This window comes from Struthio camelus, chromosome 4, assembly GCF_040807025.1.
Source record: "Struthio camelus isolate bStrCam1 chromosome 4, bStrCam1.hap1, whole genome shotgun sequence".
In the NCBI taxonomy this organism is placed as follows: Eukaryota; Metazoa; Chordata; class Aves; order Struthioniformes; family Struthionidae; genus Struthio; species Struthio camelus.
The window spans coordinates 5610479-5629320 of record NC_090945.1 but is presented as its reverse complement, the minus strand read 5'-3'; the positions used below and the strand labels follow the sequence as shown (position 1 = coordinate 5629320).

The 18842-nt window shown below is 46.8% G+C and overlaps 2 protein-coding genes and 1 long non-coding RNA gene across 10 annotated transcripts in view; 1 reads left to right on the top strand and 2 right to left on the bottom strand.

Moving 5' to 3' along the window:
* The window catches only part of LOC104152073 (uncharacterized), a 13908-nt gene extending 12516 nt beyond the window's left edge, over positions 1-1392 (bottom strand). For 4 of the 5 annotated variants that reach the window (XR_011140758.1, XR_011140756.1, XR_011140757.1 and 1 more), the window contains exon 1: positions 1265-1346. This is a non-coding gene — a long non-coding RNA (uncharacterized lncRNA). Of the gene's footprint in view, positions 1-1264 lie in introns of all 5 variants that reach the window. The other variant, XR_011140759.1, reaches the window with a different exon arrangement.
* Positions 986-18792, top strand: SH2D4A (SH2 domain containing 4A). Its single transcript, XM_068941169.1, has 9 exons — positions 986-1577; positions 2497-2656; positions 3302-3461; positions 5814-5879; positions 6283-6421; positions 9154-9370; positions 10404-10534; positions 13759-13979; positions 15630-18792. Exons 1-9 carry the CDS (start codon positions 1403-1405, stop codon positions 15720-15722), a joined length of 1362 nt encoding a protein of 453 aa, XP_068797270.1. The 5' UTR covers positions 986-1402; the 3' UTR covers positions 15723-18792.
* CSGALNACT1 (chondroitin sulfate N-acetylgalactosaminyltransferase 1) overlaps positions 4099-18842 on the bottom strand; it is a 77199-nt gene continuing 62455 nt past the window's right edge. For all 4 annotated transcript variants that reach the window (XM_068941165.1, XM_068941166.1, XM_068941167.1 and 1 more), the window contains 6 exons: positions 18780-18842; positions 15279-15352; positions 12838-13014; positions 8630-8794; positions 5985-6138; positions 4099-4459 (listed from right to left, as the gene is read on the bottom strand). The gene's annotated coding sequence lies outside the window, so the exon portion shown is untranslated. The remainder of the gene's footprint in view (positions 4460-5984; positions 6139-8629; positions 8795-12837; positions 13015-15278; positions 15353-18779) is intronic.

The following is an 18842-nucleotide window of genomic DNA, read 5'->3' as shown; positions in this document are numbered from 1 at the left end:
CTCCTCTTCCTCAGGCACTGAGACTCAGCCTTTCTGCCCGCTGCTGCCAGTGGCAGCAGTAGCATTTCGGAGAGGGCGCCTAGCCTGCAGCTGCCCAACACCTCTTCCATAGACCATGGGTATCAGTGAACCTGCATTTCCTAAGAGCTTGTTCAGAAAGCGCCTGCAACCTCTCGCCTTCACTCTGGCTAGCAAGCCACCCTTGCAGCTCTTTCTGCAGCTGTACTTTACAACATAGCTGTCGTCACCTCCCCCCCAACCCCGCATTCTCCTCCCTCAGTAGCGCCAGGGTCGGACAACAGTGTCACTGAACGCGCTGCTGAACAACCTCCTTGTTTCCATGAGTTTATCCAGAGGAGATATGCAAAAGAGTTGGTTTCAAGGTCTTTAGTCCATTCCCCCCATCCCCCCAGCACTACCTATTTGGCAGCTCCTCTAGTTACAGGAGTGCTCCTAATTTTCCAGAGAAACCCCTGTTGCACAGGTCAATCTACTGGCACAAAGCACATCTGCTTGGGTGCCGGGTGCCCTACCTGTATGCACTAGCTGTGACCTGGCATCCTGGGCAGGAACAGGAGTGCTCCTTCTCCCCTGCCTCTTTGGCTTGTCACGTGTGGATGGCGCATGCCAGGTTTGCCATGTGGGGAAGGCACATCAGCAAGAAATGTCAGACCTGGAGCTGCCTCATTTCATCAGCTGCTGACAATCTTAATTATCTGGCTTTGAGCAATCCACCTTCCCTGGGCTTGCTGGGACACTACATTTGATGGACAGGAGTACCCCAAAATTCCCACCAGGCAACTCCTGACTCCCACCTCAAGAGCAGAGCCAAAAGCCCTCCCAATCTTTCCTTGGTTAAAGAGAGCGGCTGAACTTCTTAACATCATGCCGCCCTGTTTCACAGCGTTTCCTCTTCCGAAGAAGGAGGAGCCCTCTAGTCCTGAGTCCATTGATCCCCTGCCCAGCAGGAATGTTTGCTTGGGCACGGACAAGCCACACCTCTGATGACTGTAGCACGCAGCCCTCTTCCCTGTTTTGATACGGTATCAGCTCAGTTTATCAGGGCATAAATACAACCTGCCCACCGACTCCAGAACTCTTCCCTTCTGGCCAGCTGTCCCTGCAGAGCAGGCGGAGGCTGTGTCTGTCACCTGTTATTTCAAGGAATCTTAATAGCAGGTTTTAAGCTCGTATTTACTTTTTCAGTCTGTGCAGGAAGTCTGAGCTAAAAAAAAAAAAGTTACCCAGATAGAAGTATAATTACCCTGGCACACCTGCATTCCTGCTCCAGGCTCAGGCAGGGACGGACTCTTTCTTGTCAGTGCAGCCATACTGCAGCCAGGAAGAGGAGCTGATCCCTGGAGCTCATCGCCACAAACGTGTGCAACTGAAACCTCCAGCCATGCTGAAACAGATATTATCAGACATGTACATTGATCCTGAGCTGCTGGCAGAACTCAGTGAGGAGCAGAAGCAGATCCTCTTCTTCAAGATGAGGCAAGAGCAGATCAGACGGTGGAAGGAAAGAGAAGCTGCCGCAGACAAGGCTCCAGCCAAGAAACCACCATTGAGAAAAGGTAAGTTTTTGCCTGCCAGCTGCTTCCTCCTTGGACACAGATCTGACCAAGATCCCGAGATAGAGGAGGCAATGTGTCCCCAGAGTAATTTCTTCTCCCAGGACACATTACTCATATTCCCAAATTAGAACTAAAACCATCTCCTATGGGGGTTCTTCTGGCCTGGCATCCAGCTTGTTTCACTCCCTGGCCCAGGCCCAGACACACCGTCCTTCACCGAACCACTAAACTCCCCTTCCCAGGAAGACATGGCTTATTTGTCCCCTGGGTCACGAGATGCATCTCATCAGTGTCCCACTGAGCGGAGCCTCTGAATCTGTGTATAAAATAACCACGGACATGAATGCCTGTCCTGGAGTGCCAGCAACAAGCCTGCGTCATACGGGAGCTTGGCGAGTGCCACTGCCTGGGCTGAGGCACCAATCTGCTGGGGGTTGCCTGTTAGGCTTTTAGACCCGAAATCCCCTTGCCAGGATTACGCAGCATGCTGGCTCGCAGAGCCGAGGAGTCCTCTTCCCCCAGCCGTCTCCTACCTGCTCTGTTTGCCGGTTGTCCAGCCTCACACAGTCCCTGGACAAGGCATTTGAAGAGGGCAGTGGCAAGGAAGTAGAGGAAGAAAGGAAATGGCGGTATCTCCTCTCTTCCTTTGGGGCTCAGAAACATCTCCTTTATTGACAGAGAACGACTCTAGCTCCGGCACTGTGAAATGAAACGGGGGGGAGGGTCCATGCTGTGTCCCAAAGGAGCTTCTAACAGGGATGGACCCTGTCCACAGATACCTCCCTGCTTTTTCCCACAGAAGGCTGTTTTTGGGAAAGGCTCTGCCAGTGGCAGCAGCCAGGGCACAGCATGTAGGATACAGACCCTGCATGGGGCTGCTAAGCAAACAGCATTAGTGAAAAGGCTCCTTCTCTTCCAGCCAGCGCGAAGTCGGTGAAATGGAAGCTCGGTGCTGACAATGATGTCTGGGTCTGGGTGATGGGTGAGCATCCATCAGATAAGTCGTATGCTGCCATCTGTGAAGAGATCCAGGCACAAAGGGCAAAACGCTTAGCGAGCGAGCAAGGCAAGGAGGCCAGGTAAGTATCCCTCACCCAGAGGACACACAGAGGAAGAGACTTCTCTAGAGACCCAGGCCAGAGTCTCTGCCGTGGAGGCTCTCCTCTCTGCTCTGGGAATTTTCCTCCTCAGGCTGAAGCAGGTGGACAAGTCTAACACGCACATTGCGAGCAAGCCTGAGCCCTTTATAAAATCATGTTTTGCTTTCCTTTGATTTCTGCCTTGGGGCCAGGCAGCGCGTGGTTATCTCTGTCCCACTCTGCTTGCAGAGCGAAGGCACAGGGAAATGTCAGCTTTCTATGAGTATGGGCAATCCTGGCAGAGACTCAACCTCCAACCTAAGGGCCTGCCCTAGCTGTTCAAGTCTCCCATCATATCGCTGCTGTGCGGCAGCCTCTGAAGATCATAGGAGATGATATGCGTGTTACTGCAGTGGGTGATGTGTTTGGATTGCACTGATTCATCGACAGGTGTCTGTGAACAGCCGGACGACAGTTACTCACAATGAGTAACAACTTTTAACTATTCCCTCCCTGTGACCTGGAGATATGATAACTGTATGCCTGCACGGCAGCGCTCTGATCACATGTGATTTCCTCTCAGATGCTTAGGCAGCACAAAGTTACTCCCCTGGATTCCTAAGTCCTGTCTCTCTTGCATTTCAGAGAGACTGACTCTTCTGTAACATGCTCTCTGCATCCACAACCGGGAGTCCTGGGTGGGATGGATGTTCGCAGGAACAATAAAAGCAGTGTGGAAGAGCAGAAGGAAGATGGGAGAAAAACAACTGCCACTAGAACAGAGAAAAGCTGGGAGCTCAGAGAGGTACTTTTCCTCCTTCTCTCCTTCCTACTCAGAAGTCTTTGCTTTGAGAGGTAGCGAGTGCAGCAAACTGATTGCTAGTAAAGGAAAATCCAAAAAAAACCTAGCCACCTGACCGTTAAGGCTTCTTTCTTCTGCAGTCATTGAAGAAGTTGTGCTGTTACATCCTTCCTTAGGACTGGGGAGGTCTGTGGGTTATTCCCAGCTGGGTTTCTTTGCTTCCGTTCTCCATGGGTAAAATGGAGATTACAGTACTTTCTCTCCTGTTCTCTGGCTGGTTTGGGCTGCTTTTCAGGCAAGACCAGGGAGGCTCTCCTACCAGGATCAGCACATGCAAGGCCACAGCCCTCAGACAGATCATCTTCCCCTATAAAAGATCAGGAGAGGGCAATACTACCAACATCCTTTGAAATGCGTATTTCACGTTCTTTTTCTCTTCTAAAGAATTAGAAGATAGTTTATGACCTTGACAGGACAGGACAGCTCCAAATGCAGCTGACTAGGGTGCTTGCTTTGATGTTTCATTACAGAAAGGTTTTTCTCCAGTAATAAATACATTTATACCTTTAAAAAGCCATTTACAGAGAACGAACTGAGAAAAAGACACAAGATGAATTATCTACCAGTTCAACCAAAGTGGAACAGAAATATCCTACCAATTTAATGGGAAAAGTCCAGTCTCATTCAGCGGCGTTTTAATTCAACCTTTTGCTGCAAACTTGTATGATTGTTTATATATTTATAGTATATTCAGTATATTATTTCAGTACATTGTTTATTATTATTTCAGTATAAAAGCAAGGCAACGGAAGGCTGAGTTTTGGCAAAGTGCTTCTCCCACTGATTTCAAAATACTGAAAGGAACTTGCGTATTGCATGCTGCTGGCTCCGTTACCAGGAGTCTCTGAATCACGTTGGGGTTTTCTTAGCATCGTTTGCTGGAGTGGAGCAACTATGAGAAGAATATTTTTTTTCTTTTTAAAGGAAGTTGTTAGTCACAGCTGGAGAGAAAGCAGCTTTTTAAAAAACAAACAATTCCCCCCACAACCACCACCAAAAAACCCCAAACCCCTTCAAGGCTTGCAAAAGGAAAGAGCAGGTCTGTCTGTCTTCCTGCCATGATATTTTTAGTCATTTTCCCAGGTTTCTGAGGCTTCTGCTACTGGAAGGAGGGATCCAGGCTGAAGACCCAGGCATTGCATTTTCTAGGCCTGGGAGAGGGGGAATTTCTCTGACCTCCCCTGTTACAGCACTTTCATTGAGATCTAGTTACCATTTAATTGTACCTGAGAGAACTGGGCATTCTGTTTTTTCTGCTGCAGGGGATGTGGGTTTGAGCTAAGAAAACAAGCTGCTTTACTCACATTTTAAGTTTCTCGTTCTTTGTCAAGGAGAGGGAAGTTGAAAACTCGTGTTAATATTAAATATTAGCCAAATAGATGATGATGATATAACAAAGCCTGCCCTTGGTAAGCAGTGTAGTACAGTTAACACATTACTCATTGCACTGTGGGAGGCAGTCTGGGTCAAACGCAGAGGTCGGTGTGTGTTTGTTCAAAGATAAGTCTGACCGTGTTTTTCTTAAAATACAAGTCTCGGCTACCGGCTTCTGCCAGTGTAGTTAGACTGGTTTGCAGGGGAAAGGGAACAGGAGACAAACAGGTAGCTGGGTCAGGTCCTCGAGTGGTGATTTGCAACACCCAGCCAAAACAGCAAATGAGCATGGGCAGGCAAAGCACTAGAGAGCAGGTTCTGGCAGGGCTTGCTTTATAAGGAGGGAAGGTAGGGAAATTGTCTGCTCCCTAGCATCACTTGGGAATATCACCTGGCAAATCCAGGTGGATTTAGGGCAACTGTGATGCCCTTGAGCTCTCCTGTTAGCCTCCTGCGGCACATTAGGCCTTATATGATAAAGAAAGGATCTTGTCAGAGAAGGCTGGCAGCATTTGGTAACATAAATGTCACATCAGCCCTTGCGCATTAAACACTTCTATTCCCTGGCTGCTTCCATGTGCAGGGGATTGGACTTACTGCCTGAGTCGGGTCTGGAGTCACAGGCACAAGCGAGGCTCACACAGGGAGCGCTTTGCAAGTACGGGCAAGACTGTGGCAGGAAGGCAGTGCAGTCCGCAGAGCGCAGAAAGTCCAGCACTCCCATGTATGCAGAAAGTCCAGCAGTCCCATGTAAACAGCCTTCTAAGCTCCTGGAGCCTGACACTGCTACAGAGTACCCACGCTCTCGATCTGCAAATCCCCCAAATATTCATCATGGATTTTTGGCAAGGGGCAAGCTCCGAAAAAGAATGACAATCCTAACGCTGCATTCATTTCTCATTGGCCTTTTTCTCTGCCCAGAGGGAAGCCAGGGATGTTCACCAGATGCTGGCAGACTGCCGCATGAGGGAGTGTGGCTTCCAACAGGTAAGCAGTAATCTAAGATGTTCCTAACACACTAGCTCAGGCCTAGACTTTATCCTGGAACCCCCATCAGCCTCACAGCCTCATCTGAACTGACTGGGTCCTTACCTTTTGGACCAGTTTTATCCAGCGTTGCCACACTCTGATGATGTATGGTGTCATGATTTGGATAACTGGCCAGTGCAGCAGACTGGGGAGTGGCAAGGGGGAGCTGATCCTGATATTTCTGGAGGGTGGTTTCCCCTACTTTCCCTGTTGTAACCTACAGTAAAGAAATAGGGTTTGTGTTGAAGAAATCACAGGACTTCACACTACAGAAAGGAGTTCCCAGTATATGAAGACCAGCTAAAGAGCAGGGCTAAAAATAGGCTGGGGCAAAGCACTGAACACACTGTTTCTTTCATAGACTAAGGAAGCGCAGAAGAGAAATTCAGGACAAGAGACCACAGCCCCCCAGAAAACAATACCACAGAGAGACGCAAGTTCGGAGAGCCAGAGCACGCTGCAGAAATCTGATGAGACTGAGCCTGAATGGCAGGAATCCTGTAAGATCTTAGGACAACCTTTACTTCTGGGGCTCCAATAATCCTAGGGCTCTACATGGTCATCTCAGTCATTCTCCTGCAAGACTGGAACAGGACATACAGTCAGGGGGTGGAGAGTACTGCCAAGACATGCAATGCTGCATTATCAGAAATTTTTCTGAGTCCACACAACACTGAGACTAGAGCAGGGCTAAGAAATGGAAGCTTTATCCTATGGACAACTTCACTGTTTGTAACCATTTCCCATTTTTGGTCTTTTTAATGTTTTGATTAAGCTGAATTTTTAAAATTGAAATAATACAGTTTTAAACATTAACAGCTACACCAAGCACAGTGAGTCCTGCTGACATGTGGCCACCCTCAGATAATTGTATTAAAATAATTAACAAATAAGAACCACTTGAGTATAGCCAGAACAACTCATTTTAAACTAGAAGCTAGCCTTTGGTAGAACTTTGCAGTAACCATTGCTCATGTAGCAATGTAGACAAGTATCATGGGTAGCAGGGACTAACCAAAAATAAGGTAATTACAAAAGCAGTTAAAGCATGGCAAACTCCTTTCCCTGAGTGAATGGCTTCTTTTTATGAAGCCTCTTTGGGCTTCCCAAAAGAGTGGGGAGGACTTTTGCTGCTCAGTAAAACTCAATTCTGTACAGAGGGTCAGCACAAAGCCAGGGTAAAACTCCTTTCTGCAGGACACAGTGCTTCCTTGTGAGGAGGTAGGCTGCTCTGAGACTTTGGAAATAATATGAAAAAGACGCTGTGTGAAATACGAACGAGGGGCCACTTCAAACCTCTTTGCTTTCCACTTTTGTGGCAAGGCACAGCCCTCCCACCTGCTTCCCTATGGCACATGCAAAACCCTGTCCAGGCACAGCCCTGCTGCACCGCTCGCTGCCTCCCCATCCCAGCAGAAACTGTGGGAGACCTTGCTGGCCACTCGGACATAGAAATAACAAGTGCAGCAGAAAAAACCTCTGTGCGGCAGTCAAAGGCTTCAGTGCCTGGGCTCTGGGAGGGGCTTCCCTCTCCCCTCTGTGACTCCCTCATTTCAGTCCACAGTCTGAGATGGGAGCTATTTTCAGTGATGCAACTTGCTCATCATTTTTTAGGCAGCTCAGTATATAATCACTGTGTGGGAAAATACATCTTAACCCAGCTCTCGGAGGGGCAGTTCCAATAGTGCTTGCTCTTCCCAAAATATGAGGTTTGAAGCTTTTTCTTCCCATAACTATGAAGCAAGAGTGGACTTCCACCACGAAATTTCTAATGTAATGAATCCAGAAGATAGGAAAGAACATGGCAGACAGAATGAGACTTGCAATGTCATCCATCACCGCTGCCAAAAACTGAAATCTCTACTTAAGTTACCGTGCTGGCCACATTTCTTTCTAGGATCTCCCATAGAAACCAGTACTTTAAAGGTGATTTTTAAAACAGCATCATCTAAAAAGACATTTTTATTTGATTCCTTTTTCCGGGGTCTTGCGTCCAGCTTCCACAAAGGTTGAGACAAAAGGTCACAAGCTTGATATGTAAAAAATACAGAGAAATACTCTCAGACACACTGCTTGCCTTTGTTTCTACCCAGGTTTGGGTTCTGCTCCTTGCATCCTCCTGTCCTGGGGAAAAATAATACTGAAGGAGAACCAGAGGCATTTCTTTTCCAGTTCCTCCCCTCCTGCTCAGTAGATGGCAATGCTGCACTACAGATTGCTTTCACTTTAGGCCAGGGGTTTTACTTTCCCTACTAATAAAAATATCTGAAGTTGCTTACAAAAGCAAGGAAAGAACTGGCTTAACTGACAGACTGTAGAGCTGGTAACTCCTATAGACTCCAGGATGAGCTACTGCATACTTATCAACCTGGATATTCAAGGCAGCTTTTCATCCATTAAAAAAATACCCAGCCAAGTTCTCCACTTTCCTTAAGCTTAAGAGCTCTCCCTCTTATAGTTTCTGCCAGAACTACAGAGACTGGGGAAACGATGTCTACGTTGACGCACAAATTAATTTGAAAAGTAGAAGGTCCCTTGTCCCTCCAATCCTTCTTACACCCGTCCTCTCCAGCCTTTCAAGCAAGAGATGTTGGTCCTATCCGTGAATTAAGTAGGGGTTTTAAGCTCACAATGTCATTATGCAGTAGCTGTGTTTCCTTCCAAGAGGCTGCAGGCCAGCAGCGGATGTACTGAAAGCAGTTCCTTACCTGATTTAGTAACAGTGCGTGTTCCTTCCTGCTTGGATCTCTGCTCAAGTGAGAGGCGCTACAGAAATCTGTGTCCAAAGCCAGGAGTCAGCCGGCAAAACAAAAACGAGTAGTTTCCAGGTACCCAGGGACCTGGTGCCCAGAAAGGGCCCAGGTTTCTGTCTCCTTGGAATAAAAAAAGGGCCCTGTTAAATAGCAGATACCCAAAGGTGATGAGGGACAGATGGCAATTGTTCTCACAAATGAGCACATACCTTTCATACAGTGGCCAGAGCAGCTGAGCCACTACAGGCCTCTGAGGGGGATAACCTGAAGTACCTCCTTGAGCAGAAAGGAGGGGGCGTACCTTAGTCTCAAGATAACCCCCTCCCTTCCCCCCAGTAACCCTGTCTGGGCGCAGAGAAAACCTAAACCCTATGAAACAGGTTATTTCTCCACTTCAGCAAGCAGGGAGATGGCTGAGAGGCAGCAAGCTTAAAACTCGCCTGCTTGTTCGCTCCTGTAGGACTCCTTTTTTGTTCCAGTGCGGAAATCCAAGGCAGCAGATGAGAAGAGACGCTCCCTTGCACAGCATGCCAGGGATGACTACAGGAGGCTTTCGCTGCAAGGCATCCGCAGAGGGAAGCAGGCAAACATTTCCAAGAGTGCCACAGCAGGAGATCGGCGACCACTCCAATACCCACCTCTCCCACCCAAGCCTAAATTTCTAACTCCTGCAACAGCAAACGGAAGAGCGATTAGGTAAGGAAATCATGCACGCTGCTGAGGGAAGGTGAGGGGAGAAGTGCTGAGGTTCTGCTGCTGCGGTAAGGGTTGATTGAGATGAGAAACGTTAGCCCTTCTCACAGGGAGAAGACACCCTGTGGGGAAGAACCCAAAGTCTAGACCATGTTTCAGGGTGGGATGTGAAGGCCATGGCAGAGCTGTTCGCTACAGCGATGAAGGGTAATTTGCTGACCACCAGAGGGTAGCTCTGTCAGACTGGGATTCTTACTGACATTATTGTTCACCAGAATAAGCCCCCTTAAGCAGGAACCCTGTTTCAGTGAAGTCCGTGGAGTGGTGGTTGGGTCTTCCAGTGATTTCCAGCAACTCCAGTGCACCCTACTCACCAGGGCTCCTTGAACCAGGCTAGCTTCTGCCACATCATAACATGTAGGGACAGATGCTGGCTTACTGTAAAGGGACCTCTCTAACTGAAGATACTGGAAATCCAGGCTTGCACCATTAAAAACAAAGATGATGACTGCATATTAGCTGAGTGCCAGCGTCTCTGTCACAGCATGAAAGTTGCACTGTGTGTTCTGGTCCATCTGAGTCAGGAGCAAAACGCCACCAGACCCTGGGAGCTGCTAACCAGCATGTCCTCAGGTTCATGGCCTCAGTCCATGGTTCCTGTCTTCCCACTGCTTTGGCTTTGCTCTTCTTGATAACACCTCCTTCCAAAACGCCCAGCTGCCCTGTGGCACTCAGCTTTTAGAGATTCAAGATAGTTTTCTTGACAAACTCAAGTTCTCTTTCCTGCTTTGTGGGACGGGGAAAATATTTTCTCACCAGACTTAGTGACAAGTTTATTTAGTATAACAACCTAAGACTAGAGTACACATATCCTCTTTGCTAGGTGTCCACTGAAAGCTATACAACAGTGCTGACAGCCCACTATTAACCTTCTGGCTAGGGCTGTTCCCAATACACTTGACAAAAGATAAGTCCTGTCATGGACTGAAAAGCTGCCGTTTGAAGTTGATGCACAAACTGCAGTCTTTTGTAACAGGAAAGAAGGAATCCAGAGGACAGTCTCCAGTTCCACTGAAGAAAGCATCATCAAGTGGTTCAAGGAGGAGCAGTTCCCTCTGCGAGCTGGCTATCAGAAAACCACAGACACAATAGCGCCTTGGTTCCACGGTGAGTCCTGAGCAACTCTGCCCTGACCCAGCCCTTCAGGGAGCTGTTGTTTCTGCTAACAGGCTTGCTGCTGGAGGCTGGGCCCAGGAGCTTTTCCAAGATGGCTAACTCCAAGTTTTCAATTTTAAATCCATATGAATGTGGTTTAGATTGCTCTAGCATTATAACAATGGACAAGCTCAAGTGTCACAGCAGAGGTCCGATCTTCAAAATACCCTGTATGCATTTGAATTTGACATAAAACAGACTGAACTGGCACATCCCCAATCTCGAATAACCTGTGCTAATGCATAATTATCCCAAACACAACGATGTAAGCACAGGCGTAGCCCCATTAAGAATGGCTTGGCAATTAATATGACCACACAGCACCCACTGAGGGCAGTCACAGCTTTTCCCTACCTGGTTCAGACCATGAGTAAGAGCTACCATAATCTCACTTCTGGCCAAGGTCAGGCCTTTCTCTCTGGTGTGCCCAAGCAGCAGCAGCAGGCAGCCCCACTGCAGGCAAGATTTGCCTACACTGTCATCATCCATGAGATGAAGAAACATAGCAATCCAGAAAGTGTTCTTTCACGTGCAGTCAAGCAGTGGAATTGAGATGGGAAACAGAAAAGCCCTCTTGGACACACATGCTGCCACACATACTAGGCCAGTGTCTGATCTGGTGTCCCTTGCTGCATGAAGTGCCTGCTGTCTAACCTGGGCTAACATGGGCAGCTGGCATGGCCAGAGCTTGGCCAGCGAGCACCTGCAGTCAGCTAGCTTTCTGGATGCGCAGCACAGGACCTCCCCTTCTTCCATCCAGTGCCAGACCCAGGGATCCTGAAGCTGCTTTCTGCATTTTGCAAGGTTCCCTCACAGAGCAGTGATGGTCCCTGCTGTTTTCTGAACTATGCAATGCACAGATCCTATCACATGCAGCTTTCAGGCATCCAGCCTCCAGGACAGTGAGGTTTCTCCTGGGAGGTTGTAACAGCAAACGAGGTATCGACCAGCAATTCTTTACCAATGGACCTAATCCTTGGATGTAGCATGCAACTGTCCTGCTGTTTCAGGAATAATGTTCATATTCACAACCTCTAGACCATCTCTCCCTCCCTGTGTGGAACGCATTGTAACCCTGGTAATTGTTTGGACTGTACAATGAGGATGATTTTGGCACATCTCACCACCTCATCCCTCTCATCTTTGGCCCTAAGTCTTTATCTCTCCATAGGTACTCATCACCCATCACATTTCAGACCCATTTTGAATGGGTCATCATGATCCTGTCCATCTCCTTTGCTTGGGACATCCCTTTGCTTTGCAACAACAAGTGTCATCCTCTCCTATCTTGGCTTTCAGTGCTTGCGTGGCTTTCTGACAGGATCTGTGATTACCGCTCTGTACAGCATTGCTGTGCTGGAGCCAAACACCCTGCAGTGCTGTTATCTTTCACTTGCAACACAGAAACTGTCCTTTTGAGCTCTGCACATTTATTGTTCAGTAAAAGAACTTGCACCTGCATGCGCATCTGGTGTGCTTTCTGATTACCCCTATTTTCTCACAGCCTTTCAGTGTTTCAGTAAGGTTTTCTACCTGCTCTTGTAAGGGAACACACATGGCAATTTGGTCTTTCATCACTTCCCACGGAAGCCATAAAGCACTGCTCATCTGCTTGTCTTTACTAGGGGGACAGAGAAGGCAATATATCTCCTCTGTATCCCCAACTGTTGGAGGCTGGAGGATGGCATCTGCTACCGGAGGACTCAGAACAACTCCTATAAAAGCAATTGTAAATCTGACAAGTGCCCAAAACTGGTTCAAAGAAAGGGAAGAGAGGTCTTCTGCTTATCTATCTTATTCAAGAAAAATGTAATTATACCAAGAAAAAGAGACAGAAGTAAAGGAAGCAAGAGAACGAGAGAATGACAGAAAAAGGGACCAAACATTTTTCTTAAATTTTCTCAAAAGCTAGATCCACACATACCATCAATTACAATTCTGTGCATCCTCCTTCTATATTGTGGGCGGCTTCCAAATCTCTCTTCTGGGTCAGTTTGGGACATCTTTACCTATGCAAGCAGGATTTAAGAATAGTTCCATTTTCACAGTCTCTGGCTTTTCGTCCAAAGGATCTACTCCGAAGGACCTAAGATGCCCATATTCTCCATCAATACTCTTGACCAAAATCGTAATCAGCCAAACTGAATGCATATGCAGTAAGGTTTTATTGTGGGGGTTACAGTGTTAAGAGAGGAAAAATGCACAGAATTTGTGGGGAAAAGCACACATGCTAACACCTGTAACACAACTCATACCTCCATCTAGAGTCCTGGATGACTGGCCAGCAAGTCAAAAGGTCTGTGAAGAGTCAGGGTTCCTCAAACAGGCACACAGAGCGAGGGGCAGAGCTGGGCTTTTCAGAGCAGGCAAGTAGAGATACAGCGTCCTTGAAGCAGGTAGGAAGAACAAGCAGCGAGCATAAGCCAGGACTGCTGGAGGAGGCAGGGAAAGCAGGTGGACATACGGCTCCAACAATCCTACAGTAGTTTCACAATGACAGTTCTCATGATGACAACTCCTTCCCCCCCTCAAATTCAAGATCTCGACCTTTTGTAAAATATTTGAGTTTCCAGACAGCTCCTAGCCTTTGATCTCTTCACCTTGCACTATGTACTGCATGATGCTAAAGGGTGTTACTTTCTCAGGCTGTGGCAGGTGCCTTATGGTGCTTGCTTTTTTTTGGTACTTTTTTTTACTTAGCTGCTGCTTTTCTTTTTATTCTTAAAGTAGTCTTTTCCCAGGTCTCAAAGCTGCGCTTCTTCAATGACCAGCAGTTGCCTCTCAGTGAGTTGTTTACAGTTCTGGGGCCTCTGTTTTCAACCGGCGCACGCATTTCCAAGGCCTCTGCTATCATCCCATGTTTAAACTGTACGAGAGACACCTAGTACCAAGCTCCACTTCATAAAGAAGTTCTCATAACCACCCAATAACAAGCCTAATAGACTAGGACTGGGGCCTGGAACAGTGAGCATAAAGCACAGTTAGCATGACACCATGGCCTGCTACTAGCAATGGCGATACTGTTTTTTCTGGGCCACTGAGCAACAAAACATGCAAGGGATGGAAGTGCTATGGATTGGTTTTAGGGTGGTATATGAAATTTTTTGTGAGAACCGTTCCATCCACTTTTGCATAAGTGCTTTTCTCCCTTCATTTTGTGTCTTGGTTTTGAACAGGTATCCTAACCTCCAAGAAAGCAGAAGACCTTCTGAGTAAGGCACCACCTGGGAGTTTTCTACTCCGGGTCAGTGAAAAAATCAAAGGCTACGTGCTCTCCTATCAGTCTGTGGAGGGATGTAAACACTTCCTTATTGATGCTTCCGGTGATTCCTACAGCTTCCTTGGAGTGGATCAGCTAGAACATTCAACACTGGCTGACCTTGTTGACTACCACAAGGTGAACCTCTAGCAATGCATTCATTAACTGTTTGTTTTCATAATTGCCTCAGGGCATTTCAAGACAAAAAGGGAGAGATTCAGCTGTCATCACATACGTGGCTAAAGCCATTTTAGCCACCACTGGGTATCCTATGTGCTGTTCCAGAATGCTGCGGTTCTCCTATAGGAGGTCCCACATTTTATGTGCCTGCCCTATGGGGATATCTTGGACAACCTAGGGCATCTCAAATCTCTTGGAACCTGAATCGCTCCATCACTCTCCCTGAAGCGTGCAGAACACCTTGCACATGGGGCTCAAGTTACTACATCCTATTTAACAGAAGTGCTGATAAGGTGATGGGTGGCAGAATTACTCAGACTACTTTGACTACTTTTTGGTATCTCTCTGTGGTCGGGTGTCACAGCAAATTCTGTAAGCAGAAAATATTGCCTGTCTCCAGCTTCAGAATGAAAGAGAACAAGGTATCTTTATAACCTCAAAACAGGCTAGGCATGATGTTGAGTAAGCAACACAGCAAATAACGGAAGGCAAAGAAGGCAGCTCTTCCTCTTGTAACAGTAACAGAAGTGTTTACTAGCACTGACCACAGTTGCATAGGCTCAAACGAGGGCCAGACGGAACATGGATTTGTTTAGTGTAAGAACTGCGTAAGGACAGGACAATCATTTTGTCTAAAAGGTCCATTAAAATCTGTGTTTCTTTTAAATAAATGCCTAGCGTAATACAGATGTGGCTAAGCTAAGCTGGACATGAGGAAAATAGTATCCGTGCTCATCTGCTGGACAAACAGCACAATGGGGAGCTCTATCCAGGCTACTCTACCTTGCTTCTTGTGTCTCTTTCACAGCCCAGGCTGAGTTCTTGAAAGCAAGACCTAGATAGCTATTGATACCAGAGCCGGACAGTTTAAAGCCAGGCTGGATATGTCTATATTAAAGATAGAGCTATGTCCACAGTCTGCACAGAATCCTACAGGCCCCACTGCGCTAAAGCAGATGTTCACTTGCGCAAAGTGGGTTCAACTGCTGAGTGGGTTCTGCTTTGTCATCCAGTGGGTTATCATGAAAGAAGGCAAGCTCCCACCAAACATCTGCTACGGGGGTCAAGAACAAGAGTGGAAGCAGAGACTGTTCTTCCAAGAAGTTCCCGTGTTTGAACAGGGCTCGTATGAGAGGAGGGCACATGTTCATTCCAGGATCACCTTTGTCATTCTCACAAACACAGCCAGACGCATGACACTCGTGCACCCCTACCTGCACTAGCACAACAGCACACCAAGCTTGCAGTCCTACTTACTTGCATGCTCTACAGTCCTCACTTCAGCACTTTGCAGATGGGGCTGCATTTCACACTGTAGAAGCTGAGGTTGCCTACAAAACAAGCACAGCTCTTTCCAAGAACTGCCAGAATCCTGCTTTGGGTTATTTCACAAAGACACAGACACTGTTTCATGAAGGCAGAGACGAGCCACAGGGATCCTTCCCCTGAGTTCCCTGGGCTCTGAGCTGTATCATACGATGAGATGAACAGGTCCACATGCTAATGGAGGCAGGGAGACTGCTGCCTACTCCAGGGATTTTGTGATAGATCAGGTGTACCCTGGCTTATTTTGAAAGGTGGCAGTTTAACTGTATTCTCTACCAACAGGAGGAGCCCATCACTTCCTTGGGGAAGGAGCTGCTGCTTTACCCGTGTGGCCAAGAGGACCAAGAACCAGATTACCTCGCTCTCTTTGAATGAACCTACCAGTCTCGCTATGCAACCTCAAGCCTATTTTCATAAAGACTGTACTTTGAAGCATAGCTGCCGACGCTTACCTGAAACAGTTGCCATAAGTGCCTCTACTTTAAATTCTTCATACGAAAGCAGGGGGAAGATAAAAGTACTGTTGTGGGCTTGTATCAGCTGAGTCACAGCATGCAGCAGCCCAGTAAGCTAAAGCACCTAGATGTAACAACGCACATTGGAATGAATTAGATGACAGGGTAATCCCTTGCACAGGGAAATACTGCCACGTATTTTCTATGAGTTTTTGCAGGTCCTTGGGGAATATCTACGTTCAAGCTGCCTCTTGCTCTTGAATGCAAGGCTGTGTGCCATCTGGGAAAGAGACTAGTATCTACAACTGAATGAGATCATACCTTCCTGAAGGCACAAATCAACTTGGAGAGGTGAATCAGTCTTGATAGTAAACTGTATAATGTGAAGCTTAATCCTGTGAGACGCTGTGCCCTCAGAATCAAGGATGTTCAGCAAAACACTCAAACAAATCCTTGATGCCTCTAGGTGAAACCCCTTGTGAAGTGGGATTTTCATGAAACATGCATTTTTTTTAAACTCCTTTAGTTTCTGAAAATTTAACCTGTGTCTAAAGCTGACATTGGCCTTTCTGCATAGACAAGAGATTAACCTTTTGAAAAAGAGGGGAGGAAAGGATATAGGAATTTTGTCTGAAAGGCTTTAACACATTCACAGAGCCTAAGCAATGTAGGAAGCGGTGCCTCTATCAGTATTAGTACAGTTTACAGAGAAGTGTTTGCCAGTAAAGAACGCTATTTTCCAGAATGGAGCTGTTTATTGCAAATTGCGTCCAAACTACAGGGATGCGTCTGATGTGAACTTTAACACACAACTTCTTCTTTCCACATAATGTTCTCCCTTCATATCTGTTCTATTGCTCTTTAAATACACAGCTGAGGATATAGGATATTGGGGAAGAAGTTGGACACAATCACATAACAAACACATCCTCGCCCAGATCCCCTGAATTTGAGTTGCTGCATGTAGCAAACCATATGACCGAGGATTGTTTTTCAAGTCCACTATCATCATTTGTTAGAGATGTAATCCTCAAATAGTGAGCCAAAGTCAGCCTTTTCTCAGTTGTTTATCTGTTTCCTTCTTTCTGTTGGATGGGGGCTTCTTTGCCTAATTTGAAGAAGCAGCTAAAAACTTCACTCTTTTTTTGGACAGAGCATCTAAGCCATCCTCTTTCTGACCTGTCGGTTTGAATGTGATACACCTGCCATCACTTGAAATCCCAACCCTTCAAAAAAACTCACTTTAGCCTACAATAACATCTAGTGTCAATACAGGACATAGAAGGTATGTTGACCTGCATTCTGCAGGATACAGATTAAAAGAAAGTCTTGTGATCATCTGGTCTTAAAATTCACAGCTATGCTAATAGGTCATTTCCATACAAAGGAAGGAGGGCATAATCTGCACTCCAGTTACAGCTGGTTTAACTTGCTAGAGATAAAGCCTTAATGTAAAGTGAGCTTCTGAAAGTAACAACACTCTGGGAGGGCAAATGAATTATGGAGTTTCTTGAGCACTAGGATATCACATATATCAAGTGGCTATTTTCAAGATAATCAGCACCATCAGCTGTGGGAGAGGGCACACCATTCATAGGGAAAAAAAAAAAGCCCTTCTTCCCTCTTACTGAACTGTATTTTTTTTTAAATACAGCCAAACTAAAAGGTTGTTCAGAGATCTGCATCACTAGAGAAAAGTTAGCATCTGTTTTCATGTGAACAGCATCCAATGTGCCACAGCTGTTGTCCTGTTGGAGACAATTCATGCAGCCTTTTGTATGCCTATGGCTGGTGAAGACGCTTCATGTGACGAAGTCTCCTTTAAAAGGGCAGTTTGAGAGGCAGGACCTTAGCTTATGGAAACAAGGTGCAGGCTGATCTGGAATGGACACAGCAGCACCACCAATTTTAGCACTAGCATCTATACAAGGACTCCTCAGTGCTTGGACCACTGATCAGCAAACTGGTACCTTCACACATCTTTATCTTCTAACTACTTATTTTCAAGTGTTGGCTCAGCGGAGCCCAGGGAAAGCCACTGCCAGTGTTCACATCTATCCCATGCCTTTGAAGAAACCATGCCTCAGTGTTGAAAGACTCTTAGCTTCACATAACTGCTGTGAAGGAAGAAACTTAAAAGTTTTGTACTTCTACATTTAGTTTACCACACTGACTGCAAAGGCAGCATCCTTGCTGGAACAGGTGCTCTCAAGACCAGCTCTGCCAATTCTCTGATGTCTGGTTACCCTGAAATTCAGGGAAACTAGGATGACTTGAAGGAGTTGGGAACTGGAAATGCTGGTTTTGCTCATCTTGGGGAGTTTCTCTATAGAATCTTTTTTTCTTCAAGTGATGTTGTGCATGGATTACTAGGGTAGCCATGTTTGAACACTGTTTGCTGGAAAGATCACAATACCGGTGTGCCTTTAGCCAGAGCATACAACAATCCCCAAAAATTAAAGCAAGGAGTTGCCATATGGCCTCTGCCCTTGCTACAGCCACAGCTGCAGCTCCGCACAGGCATGGAGCTCTCCATCTGTCTCTCTCTCTCTCTCCAGGCAGTTGCAACATACCTCTCTTCAGCTTCTTCACCTGAGAGGTGTCTTGTATTCCCTCCCCAACTAACACTCAAAGTTGCTATTCTGAGAAAGATCACAAGTGGAGTGGGGAGCTGTCTGGGTCTGGGGCAAGGAGGGTAGAGAGCTGTCTGCTAAAACCTACTGTTCTGTTGGATGCTGTCTGCATTTCATCTGTTTCTAGCTGTTAGAGCACCACTTAGACTCACAGAGGCGTAATGACAGCCTCCCTTTCTTCTGTTCTTTTTTACCCGCCCTCATCAGTGCAGTTTCCACATTAAAGACAGCTCTACCACAGCCCTACCAGACTTCTGCTGTGATTAGACTCCCCTGCAGATTACTGGGGTGGTCACTGACCACTGGCTGGCTCTCTCCATCTTTGATTCAATCCCACCTCTTACCAAACTGGGTTCTGCAGCAAAGTGACAGGAACTTGCACAGGTCTGACAGGAGGAAAAGCATCT

What these genes read in the sequence shown, in the direction of transcription:
- SH2D4A (XM_068941169.1), top strand. Translation starts at nt 1,403, where the DNA reads ATGCTGAAACAGATATTATCAGACATGTACATTGATCCTGAGCTGCTG. An exon ending in AAAGCTGGGAGCTCAGAGAG is followed by an intron (nt 3,462 to 5,813) that starts GTACTTTTCCTC and finishes TTCTCTGCCCAG; the next exon opens with AGGGAAGCCAGGGATGTTCA. An exon ending in ACCTTGTTGACTACCACAAG is followed by an intron (nt 13,980 to 15,629) that starts GTGAACCTCTAG and finishes CTCTACCAACAG; the next exon opens with GAGGAGCCCATCACTTCCTT.